A 12,595-nucleotide genomic window follows, 5' to 3' on the forward strand; every position below is an offset into this window, starting at 1 on the left:
CAAGTCACATCTGCCTCGTTGTGTAGTTGGCTACCAAATATTGATGACATTGAATGGAAATAAATTCATGTCTTTATCTGACTAGTTAGGGGTAGACTTGTTACTACATTAAGAACAATAATTCTGTTGTTTTGGGGCATTTGTTAATGGACATGGCAGCCTGTGTATAAAAGGCAGAACCACAGAGAGGACAGAACTTACTCACAGAATAACTCTTCAGTCTCACTCTTCTATCCAGACAGAGAGCAGAGTTACATGCATTAAGATCATCCTAAAGAAACAGGGTAGACATAGGTAGTACTGAAAATTAGCTCTTTCCATTCTCATGAGAGTGCACTGTCCAATGATGGCGCCACTAGCCACATACGCTACACAACTATGAATTCAGTTAAGCTAGAATTTCATTTAATGTGAAAATTCAGTTGTGCAGTCACTAGCCACATTTCAAGTGTGCCTGATGACTCCCATAGTGGGCAGTGCAAATTGAGAACATAGTCATCATCTCAGAAAGCTCTACTGTCAAGTGCTGGTCTAGACTAAGAGGTATTCTGAAAAGAAAGAAGAATGAATGAATGAGCAACTTGTTTTCACTGATCTATTTTACTAAAGAAGAGTATGCTGGCCCACACTTATGGGGAGATATATCATGATTAAAATAAGAGAAGTATATTTCAGTTACATAAGTTAACAATAACTATCTTTTACAGTTATACAGCATGACTATTGGCAACGGTATCTTGCAGATATATAGTCAGTCGTTAATAGGATGGAGATGTACCATACGCCATGATTAGCACTAAGAATATCTTACAATTATATGTAGAATATTTATAATACAAAGTATTTAAGGTATACTTTTTAAATTTTAAAACATTTGTATGTATATGATTTTATTCAATAGCACTGATATTTAAAATACTCAGAGAAAGTATCAGTGTCTTCATTCTAAAGCTGAAGATAGGGCCTCAGAACTCTCTTGTGAACATGCATGAGTCTCCAGGACTTTCTGAGGCTACATATTCTTCAGATGTAAAATTTAAATTACATGAGACACAGATGAAGAGGTTATCCCCATAAGGAGGATGCAGAAGCCAGGAGCACAGGTGAGACTCCGGAGGGAAGAGATGGGACTCTTCTATAGGACTGGTAGACAGGGGTGGGCAACATCCCAGCTGAAATTAGCAGTAGAGATCCGCAATGATGAGAAAGGGAAGTTGAAGTGGGACCCTGGGATTGGAGCGCCTGATGGTGCATTTCAGACTGGAGAGGACTTGGAGGACAAAGCAAATTGTGGAAGATCTGTTTGTGTGGAATGTTCTGAACTGTGAAGAAGTCAACGTCATTTGCTGTGAGAAGGTGGAGCAGGATGCTGCACGAGGGATCATTCACATGATTTTGAAAAAGGGCTCAGAGGCCTGCAACCTCTTTACTCACTGATCAGTCAAAAAGGGTTTGAAAACTAGGAGTGGCCTAGGTCAGGAAGAAAACTAGCAAACACTGAGTGTGAAAAACCCTCTCTGAGCTGTTATGGATATAATGTGGTACAGTGCCTCTGAGAGATTTTGCAAAGCCAGATACAGAAATGATACAACTTTCCCAGGGATCAAGAGAGGTCAGAGACTGGATACGGTCCAGTGTTTTGCAGTGATACCCTTCAGGAAAGTTCAAAGTCTGAGAGATAAAACAAGCTATTGCTTTGGTGACAGCAGGATAATGACTAAAAATTGTAGCCAACATGTGTTGGGCTATTACTTTACATGAGATACTGTAAATGAACTCTCAAAACAACTTCATAAGTTAAATACTGTTCTCCAACCCCTTGGTACAAAGATGAGGAATCGGTGTGGTATGCTGGAGCGGGTTCTGTTTTGTTAACCCTGGTTGTTGGAGTTTTAGGATTTTGGTTAGTCACTTGACATACATCGTTAGCTTGAAATTGACCATGGTGGAAATACTGATTCAGCTACAGGGATTGGTAGAGGCTGTACTTTAGACCCTCTATCTCCAGAGAGCCAGTTTGTTATACCTTTAGCAGCACATCATTTAAAAGGGTTCAAAGAGGTTGAGCAACTTGCCAAGTTTACATGGTAGCAATTGTCAGTATCTAGGTTAATTCATTACCCTAAAACCCACAGTTTTACCACTCTGACCTCACTGGGGACAAGATTACTCACCTTACTTCATCACCAAAACAAAACCATCTTGCTCACCAAGGATCTGGGATTAGGGCTGGCATTTCTTGAGGGCCTGGAATTCAAGTACTTCACATCTCCATAACTCAAGATGGGTCCAAAGGGGGAAAGAAGGCAGTGCTGAGCTCTGACATCAGAGGCTGATATGCATATTTTATGTAAATAAATTAATATGTATATTCCCCTCATCTCCTCAGTGAATTTCATAAAGGACAATAGTCAAGTCCTCATTCAAAGGATGGGCATGACTGTTACAAAGCAAATTGTGGATGATCTGTTTGCGTGGAATGTTCTGAACAGTGGAGAAGTCAATGTCATTTGCTGTGAGAAGGTGGAGCAGGATGCTGCACGAGGGATCATTCACATGATTTTGAAAAAGGGCTCAGAGGCCTGCAACCTCTTTCTTAAATGCCTTGAAACGTGGAACTATCCTCTGTATCAGGACTTGAATGGACAAAGTAAGTATCAGTTGCTGGCATCTATTTCTACAAATAGAATGGACCATAAGGATGATCCATGATCCCATGGCAGGGCTTTCCTCTTCATATTACCTAGCAGTGGGCTTTGGTTCATGCTAAGGAAAAGCTCTCATCTGATTACTTAAAATTACATGTGGGTTGGGGTTGTGGCTCAGTGGTAGAGTGCTTGCCTTGCATGTGTGAGGCACTGGGTTCAATCCTCAGCACCACAGAAATAAATAAAATAAAGGTACTGTGTCCATCTGCAACTAAAAACAAAAAATTTGAAAAAAAGGTTACATGAGACACAGTCGTAGAGATTATCCCCATAAGGAGGATGCAGAAGCCAAGAGATGGAAGCTGAAGGAAAATGACAACCTTCAAGACAGTATGACCGGGAGGAGGAAGGGAGGAAGAAGACAAACATTAATCCTTTCCCAGGGACGGTACAGTGCCCCCGCAGAGGAAAAAGATAAATTCTGGACCTTTGCCCAGTAAAAACAAATCTCAAATTTTTACAACCTCTTTCCCTAATGCCCCAGCCGACACATTCTGTTGAAGAGATTAAGTCATCTCTCAGTGTAACATATAAAAACCCAGATCCCGAGGGCTGGGGATATAGTGCAGTCGGTAGAGTGTTTGCCTTGCATATACAAGGTCCTGGGTTCAATCCCCAGCACCAAAATAAATAAAAACCCAGATCTCTTCTGGACCAGGGTCCATTTTCTACCCAGAAAGTGAGCCCCTCTGGTGCCTGACTCTGCTGATGAATAAAAGGCATAGCTTATCCATGAAGTCTGCTCCCATCCCAGTTATTTGTGCTTTCATTATGGTGCTGAAACCATCTTGGTTATTTTACTTACAGAAGCCCAGAGCCAGGAAATAGATGACTTAGTTTCACTTCAAAGCATATCTGGACCATAAATATACTCATAAGTTCCTTGGTCTACCTAAGGGTGAGCAGCCCAGCTGACTGCCTTCTCCATGATCCAAGCACCCTGGTAAAGACAGTCTCACTGACTCAGGGAGAATGATTCTGCTTTACATGAAACAGCAATTTTAATTCCTTTAAATGAGTAGCTTATGTCATGACAGATTTTAATCAAAGGTAAGGCCTAATCAGCTGGAAGTTCCTCCCAGCCACCACCCTCAGCCAAATCTTCCACTTTCCTTAATCTAAACACAGGCTCCTGCCATTTCCAATCAGCTGCTGTAAGGTTTGGTGGCAGAAAGAAAGAAATCAAAGGCAAAAGGCAGGAGGAGGGAAAAGGCGCCAGGGGATGCAGCAGGAGACTTGGAGCACTTGAGCAGACTGGGGGTTGGGGAAGGAAATGAAAGCCACCCACCACATCCCTCCGCATCACCCCCCCTCCTGGACTCCATTATTGGAGGGTACACAGAACGGTGGCCTCTCTAACATCACCTCCTCTCTGACAGGTCTTTTTCATCAGATACCAGAAGGAGACTTAGATGATTTGGCTCAGGATTTAAAGGACTTATATCATACCCCCTCTTTTCTGAACTTCTATCCCCTGGGTGAAGATATTGATATTATTTTTAACTTGAAAAGTACCTTCACCGAGCCTGTCCTTTGGAGGAAGGATCAACACCATCGCCGTGTGGAGCAGCTGACCCTGAGTGGTCTGCTGGAGACTCTTCAGAGCCCCTGCATCATTGAAGGGGAATCGGGCAAAGGCAAGTCCACCCTGCTACAGAGAATCGCCATGCTCTGGGCCTCGGGGAAGTGTGGGGCCCTGCGCAATTTCAAATTTGTCTTCTTTCTCCGTCTAAGCAGAGCCCAGGGTGGACTCTTTGAAACCCTGTGCGATCAGCTCCTGGATGTGCCTGACACGATCAGGAAGCACACCTTCATGGCCATGCTGCTCAAGCTACGGCAGAGGGCCCTTTTTCTGCTCGATGGCTACAATGAATTCAAGCCTGAGAACTGCCCAGAAATAGAAGCCCTGATAAAGGAAAACCACCGTTTCAAGAACATGGTCATTGTCACCACCACCACCGAGTGCCTGAGGCACATCAGGCAGTTTGGTGCCCTGACTGTCGAGGTGGGGGATATGACAGAGGACAGTGCCCAGGTTCTCATCCGGGAAGTGCTGATTAAGGAGCTTGCTGAAGGCTTGCTGCTCCAAATTCAGAAGTCCAGTTGCTTGAAGAAACTGATGAAGACCCCTCTCTTCGTGGTCATCACTTGTGCAATCCAGATGGGTGAGAGCGAGTTCCACTCTCACACACAAACCACACTGTTCCGTACCTTCTATGATCTGCTGATTCATAAAAACAGGCACAAACATAAAGGCTCAGCTGCAAGTAACTTAAGCCGGAGCCTAGAGCACTGTGGAGACCTGGCTCTGGAGGGGGTGTTCTCCCACAGGTTTGACTTTGAGCTAGAGGACGTGTCCTGCGTGAATGAGGATGTCCTGCTAACCACCGGACTCCTCTGTAAATACACAGCTCAAAGGTTCAAACCAAAGTATAAATTCTTTCATAAGTCCTTCCAGGAGTACATAGCAGGACGCAGGCTCAGCAGTTTATTGATGTCTCCCAAGCCAGAGGAAGTCACCAAGGGGAACAGTTACTTACAGAAAATGGTTTCCATTTCAGATATTACATCCCTGTATAGCAATCTGCTGCTGTACACCTGTGGGTCTTCTGCTGAAGCCACCAGGGCTGTCATGAGACACCTTGCAGCTGTGCATCCACATGGCAGCCTGCTAGGGCTTTCCAACACGAAGAGGCCTCTCTGGAGGCAGGAATCTATGCAAAGTGTGAAAAACACCACTGAGCAAGAAATTCTGAAAGCCATCAACATCAATTCCTTTGTAGAGTGTGGCATCAATTTATTCCATGAGAGTATATCTAAATCCGCCCTGAGCCAAGAATTCGAAGCTTTCTTTCGTGGTAAAAGTTTGTATATCAATTCAGAGAACATCCCTGATTACCTCTTCGACTTCTTTGAACACTTGCCTAATTGTGCAAGTGCCCTGGATTTCATCAAACTGGACTTCTATGGAGGAGCCTCAGGTTCACAGGACAAAGCATCAAAAGATGGAACAAGAACCCACATGGAAGAGTCCTCAGAAACCTACATTCCCAACAGGGCTGTGTCTTTGTTCTTCAACTGGAAGCAGGAATTCAAGACTCTGGAGGTCACACTCCGGAATTTCCACAAGTTCAATAAACAAGATATCAAATACCTGGGAAAGATATTCAGCTCCACAGCCAGCCTCAGACTGTCTGTTAAGAGGTGTGCTGGTGTGGCTGGAAGCCTCAGTTCCGTCCTCAGAACCTGCAAGAATATTCATTCCCTCATGGTGGAAGCCAGTCCCCTCACCATAGAAGATGAGCAGCACATTACATCAGTGACAAACCTGACAACTTTGAGTATCCACAACCTACAGACGCAGCGGCTGCCAGGTATTGTGTGCATGAGCAGTTTAAGCTATGGCTCAGTCTGCCTGGGTACTCTGGAAACATTTGATATCATGTAGTTTTGTTTTCAGTTTCCCAATAGTTTCTAGCAGATGACAGGACTTAGAATGGAGGTGAGAGGACTGGGGAGAGATGTCAGTGGAGGGGGAGGAATGTCAGGGAAGAGTCCCAGAGCCGAAAAGTTATATATACAATAAAAAAATCATATATTATAAAATATATTTATTATCTAGTACATATTATTGTAATAAGATAAAATATACTGATTAGTAAGTATACACGTTTTATTATTTAAAATATATGTAAAGTATATAACGCAGGCAAAGCTTGTCTCCAGCAAACCCTTCCCCCATCAGCATCTCCTCTCTACCCAACACCCACTGTTTCCTTGCCAAGTGTGGCACCCTGCTCCCCTTCAAGTCTTGGAGGAAATCTAGCCTGTAAGCTAATCACCTGCAGAAGCTAATGACTAACTGTGTTACTAGATTCTCATCTGGGAAATGGCAAAGTATATCTTGCTCCATTGTTACTGTGGGTTTGTTCATTTAGAAGAAAGATTTTGGGAATTTTTTGTTCATACAGATCATCTTTGTCCTCTTGGCAGTTATTTTTTTAGAGTGGTCTTGCAAAGTTGCTGAATTTGGCCTACAGGGTGTTTAGAATTTAAAAATTTACGTGTGTGTGTGTGTGTGTGTGTGTGTGTGGTTGTGTGTGTGCGTGAGCGTGTACACATATTAGCACATAATAATTGTATAAGCTTATGGAACCTATAACATGGCATTTCCACATATATAAACAATGTATAATTAGATTTTAAAATATTTGCCAATAGTTTGCTCTCAATTCTTAAAATTTAATTCATTTTGAGGGTAACATTTTCACTTGGTCAGGGGTATAGAAGGACCTACAATGAAAAGTCCTTCCTGCCCATGCTTTCTAGCCATGACCATCTTCCCCGAGGGAGTTATCACCTTTTTGAAATTGGGAGATATCACATGAAAATATAGTTTTTTCATTTCTCTTGAAAAGTGTTAGATTTGGCCACTGTGTGTTCATATCCTTATTGGTAACAGTTGGCCAAATCCCCATTATCTGCTTCTGCATTCCTTGGACAAGACATGAGTACAGACCCCACCTGTCCTACTCCTTGAAATAACATAACCTTCTTGCCCCTTTTTGAAATTTTACTTACAGTTTATGCAGTAAGTTTTTCTGGGTCAGATATATATATATATATATATATATATACCTGAACCCAGGGGTACTTAACCACTGAACCACATCCCCATCAACCCTTTTTTGTATTTTATTTAGAGACTGGATCTTGCTGAGTTGCTTAGGGCCTTGCTAAATTGCTGAGACTGGTTTTGAACTCAAGATCCTCCTGCCTTAGCCTCCTGAGCCACTGGGATTACAGGTGTATGCCACCACACACTTTAAATGTGTGTAATTCCTAGATCAAAAGGGTCAGTTTGGATCGCGACTTCAAAGCCAGACTCAGCAATTTAGTGAGGCACTAAGCAACTCAGTAAGACCCTGTCTCTAAATAAAATAGAAAAAAGGGCTGGGGATGTGGTTCAGTGGTAGAGCACTTGCCTAGCATGTGCAGGGCATTGGGTTCAATCCTTAGCTCTACATAAAAATAAATAAGAGTGCTTGCCTAGCATGCACAAGGTCAGGGGTTGGATTCCCAGCACTATCAATCAATCAATCAATCAATCAATCAATCAATAAAATTATTGAAAGATATTATGTCCACCTACAACTACATTAAAAAAAAAAAAGAAAAAAAGGGCTGGTGGGAATGTGGCTCAGTGGTTGAGCACCCTTGAGTTCAATCCCTGGTGCCAAAAAAAGGGCCAGTCTGAGAATGAAATGTCATACACCATTCATAACATTCAAGGGCCCTTTGCAAAAACGGATGTAAAATAAAGAAAGGCTAATGACCAGATTAGGAAGGGGTACCCCTAGGGAACTACATAATCCCTTTGGCTTTATAAGTTTGTTCTTCAGCTTCCAGCACTGCCCTTTAATGGCATTTTTCTTAAAGCTTTATGTGTTTTATTTATCAACAATAAATCAAAAATCTTAAAAATTCTCAATTTAGGGTTGGGGATATAGCTCAATGTTGTCTAATATGCATGAGGCCCTAGGGAACTTGTTTGATCTTTAGCACTGAAAAAAAAAATTACAATTTCTATTTAATATCAATACTTTTTCCAAGAAAAATTTCAGTTATATTGCATTTGTAAATGGAAACTCAGACCAGAATATGTAATCTATCTAATGGTTCACAGAAGAATATGAAAAGCAATAGACACAGATAGGTGTGGATGCTCATGCCTATAATTCCAGAGACTCAGGAGGCTGAGGCAGGAGGATTGCAAGTTCAAGGTCAGCCTCAGCAATTTAGTGAGGCCCTAAGCAACTTAGTGAGATTCTGCCTCAAAATATAAATAAATAAACAAATAAATAAATAGGGCTTGGGGTGTGGCTCAGTGGTTAAGCGTCTCTGAGTTCAATCCCTGGCACCAAAAAACAAAAAACACAAAAACAAACCCAAAAAACTTCTACTAAGATCTTGCTTGGTATTGAATCAGATCTACTGAGTAATCTGGGGGGAATTAGCATCTTTACCATGTTGAGTCTTTTAAGCCATGAGTGTGGTTTCTCTTTCCATTTATTTAGATTTTGCTTGCTTTCTTTCATCACCATTTTATAGTTTTCAGCATACAGAGCCTGCACATGTTATTAGATTTATACCCAACTTTTTCATTCTTTTGGAACCATTTTAAATGTCATTAAAGTTTTTTTTTTTTGGTCTCCAATTGTTGATTACTACTATATAAAAATGCAATTAATTTTAGTGTCTTCATCTTATATTTTGCACCTCTGCTAATTTACCTATTAGTTCTATGAGTGGTTTGTTTTTGTAGATTTCTTGAAATTTACATGAAAGACAATTGTCTCATCTCCAAAATATTGGTTTTTTCCCTTTGTAATCTGTGTTTATTTTATTTCATTTTCTTGCCTTATTGCATTGACTAGGACCTGTAGTGCAATGTTGAACTGCAGTGGTGAGAGCGAATGAACATTTTGCCTTGTTCCTGATATTAGGGAGAAAGCGTTCAGACTTTCACAATTAAGTATGATGTAGTTTTCTTGTAGATGCCTTTTTTTTTTTTTTCAAGTTGAGGAAGTTTCCTTCTATAGGTTGCTAGAATTTTTATCATGAACAGATGTTGGATGTATAAATTGTGTTTTCTGCATCAAATTCTCCCATGGACTATTAATATCATACAGATTGATTATACAGGTCGATTTCCAGCTACTGAACCAGCCCTGCATTCCTTGTATGAAGCCCACATGGTAGTAGTGTAACAATATTCTTTTCATGTATAAGTGGATTCCATTTGCTATTTCACTGAGAATTTTTTAAAAAATATTTTAGTTGTAAGTGGACATAATACCTTTATTTATTTATTTTATTTATTTATTTTTTTTGCAGTACTGGGGATTGAACTCAGAGCCTTGTGCTTGCAAGGCAAGCACTCCACCAGCTGAGCTATCTCCCCAGCCCCCTTTATTTAATTTATTTTTATTTGGTGCTGAATAGCAAACCCAGTGCCTCACACATCCTAGGCAAGTGCTCGACCCCAGGCCCCTCACTGAGGATTTTTGCTTCAGTGTTCTTGAGTGATACTGATGTTTTATTTTTTCATTTTCTTGTACTCTTTCTCTGGGTTTCATACCAAGTTAATGGTGGTTTCACAAAATGATTTGGGAAGCTACTCCAGAGGCAGGAGGATTGCAAATTTGACTTCAGTAACTTATTAAGACCCTGTCCAAAAAAAAAAAAAAAAAAATATAGCTCAGTGGTAGAGCACCCTTGGGTTCAATCATCAGTACCCACCCCCATGAGATTTGGGAAGTGTTTCCTATTTTCTGGAACTGATTCTATAAACATGGTGCTGTATCTTTGAATGTTTGGTAGAATCTGCAAGTGAGAATATCTGTTCTGGCAGATTCTTTTTTTCCTTTTCTTTTTGTAGAGCTGAGGATCAAAGTCAGAGCCTCATGCATGCTAGGCACTTGCTATATTGCAGAGCTACATCTTCAGCACCAGATTTCTTATTTTTTGGAAAACTTTAAATTCCAAATTCTTTAATAGTTTTATAAGACTCTTCAGATTACTACTCACATCTTAGGTAAATTTTGGTAGTTTGTGGTTTTCATGGAACTGGACCATTTCATATATGTTATCCATTTCATGTGTGCTTGTATAATTAATTCTACAACATCTGTAGTGTCTGAGGTGATATACCTGCTTTCATTTCTGATATTGGTAATTTATGTCTCCTCTTTATTTGTCAATTTTGCTAGAAATTTATCAATTTTATTGACCTTTTCAAAGTTCCAGCATCATTTATTGCTTTATGTTGTTTATTTGTAATTTTATTGATATATGTATGTGTTATTTATATATATATATATATATATATACACACACAGTAATTTACTATATATATATATAGTAATTTTCCTTGAGAATTCCTCTTTGACCCAGGATTATTTACAGGTGTGCTGTTTCACTTCCAAGTGACTGGAGATTTCCCTGTTGTCTTTCTGTTATTGGCATCTAGTATAATTCCATTATATTTGGGAAACATAATTAAGTACAATGCTCATCTCTCTGACCAAAAAATACATTTCTGTGTGAATATTATGAGTGTTTCTTGCCCATAGAGAAACTGAAATTTTCTGATTGGTTTTAGAAATGACAGTGACAGCCAGGCATGGTAGCAAATGACTGTAGTCCCAGGGGCTTGGGCTGCTGAGGCAGGATGACAGCAAGTTCAAAGCCAGCCTCAGCAATTTAGTGAGGCCCTAAGCAACTTAGCAAGACCCTGTCTCAAAATTTTAAAAAAGCAAAAAGGGCTGGGGATGTGGCTCAGTGGTTAAGTGTCCCTGTGTTGAACCCCTGGTACAAAGAGAGAGAGAGAGAGAGAGAGAGAGAGAGAGAGAGAGAGAGAGAGAGAGAGAGGGGGGGTGGGGAAGGACAGTGATAATGAATGACATAGTAAATAATAAACAGTCAATGTCCAATCTTTATTTTTTTGGCAGGTGGTCTGATTGACAGCTTGGGTAATTTGAAGAACCTTGTGAAGCTCATACTGGATAACATTAAGCTAAATGAGGAAGACGCTATAAAACTAGGTCAGATTTTTGTTTTCCCTAATTTTTAAAATTTAAGTATGATACTAAGAATGGCTAGCGTAAGACTTTGGCACTGGCTGCATCTACACGAGGTGCTCTTGTGCACTCTGAGTGCACTGGTTTCCCTGGACGTATCCCACGCTCCCACTGCAATCCTTCAGTACCATTTAATTCAAACTGTGCACCACCTGACTGTCACCTCTTTAGAGGAGAAAACCACTCCGGCTGATTAACTCTTTTGTATTTAAGATGATGTAAAAAGGTTTGCACTGTGGTTTTGTAATTAAGTAAAACTTCATAAATGAAATGAGATGCAGGAAAGAAGGTGGAACAAGAAAATTTCAGGGACACAAGCAGAGCCCATGACCTTCACACAGATCCAGGCCCTCAAGGACAAGCAGGGCTCCTGCTGAAGCACTGAAGCAGCTTTTGCCCAATGTTCCTCCTTTCTCTTTCTGTTTCCCTCTCCCTCCCTCCCCCTTCTCTCTCTCTCTGTCTGTCTCTCTCCTTCCCTCTTTCCCTGAGCATAGAAAATGCTCCCCTTTTCCTTCAGCAGTATTCTTTTTTATTCTGCTTCTTGCCCAAAGATAATTCAGTCCTATAATTCAAATATGGCTGACATCCTTCCTTATACAGGATCCATGAGAAAATCAATTAATCCAGTATCCAAGAAACACATTGCTGCATGCCTATGAATTGGACAGGTCATCAAAGTTAGAAGGATTGAGAAAATCCACTGGAAACTAGAATGATTTATTGACTTGCCCAAGGTCTTTCCCAAAGAGTGGAAAGGGTCAAATGTGCCTCTCTAGGACAGTCTGATTCTGTTATTAAGCAATCGAAATCTGGACTGGGGTTGTAGCTCAGTGGTAGAGCACCTGCCTAGCATAGGTGAGGCTCTGGGTTTGATCCTCAGCCCCACATAAAAATAAATAAATAAAATAAACATATTGTGTCCACTTACAACTAAAAAAATTTTTTAAAAAAAGAAATCAAAATGTGAACTTGAACAAACCAATCTAATTATGTTAGTAATAATTGACCCTATTAAGAGTTACTGTGAGATAGGTTAATTCCCCTAGGCACTTTTTTACATACTTGATCTCATTGAATCCTCAACAGTTTTGGTCTGTAGGTATAATGACCCTTGAAGCCACAGATAAAAGATTGATTAACTTGCCCAAATTTACACTATTATTAAATAGTGAATTCAGAAATTTGAATGACTCCAAAACTCAGGCTCACCCCTGTAAGCTATCTGTATTCCCGTGACAACTGTTA

General features: G+C 40.5%; 1 protein-coding gene across 3 annotated transcripts in view; it reads left to right on the forward strand.

Annotated features, from left to right (window-relative positions):
- Positions 1 to 12,595, forward strand: part of NLRC4 (NLR family CARD domain containing 4) — a 41,596-nt gene that overhangs the window by 6,644 nt on the left and 22,357 nt on the right. For 2 of the 3 annotated variants that reach the window (XM_079109949.1, XM_079109950.1), the window contains exons 3-5: positions 2,390 to 2,650; positions 4,088 to 6,082; positions 11,222 to 11,314. In XM_079109949.1, coding sequence (XP_078966075.1) covers positions 2,390 to 2,650; positions 4,088 to 6,082; positions 11,222 to 11,314 — 2,349 coding nt within the window. The remainder of the gene's footprint in view (positions 1 to 2,389; positions 2,651 to 4,087; positions 6,083 to 11,221; positions 11,315 to 12,595) is intronic. The other variant, XM_079109951.1, reaches the window with a different exon arrangement.

The sequence above is a fragment of the Sciurus vulgaris genome (genome assembly GCF_902686455.1).
Source record: "Sciurus vulgaris genome assembly, chromosome: 14".
Classification (NCBI taxonomy): Eukaryota; Metazoa; Chordata; class Mammalia; order Rodentia; family Sciuridae; genus Sciurus; species Sciurus vulgaris.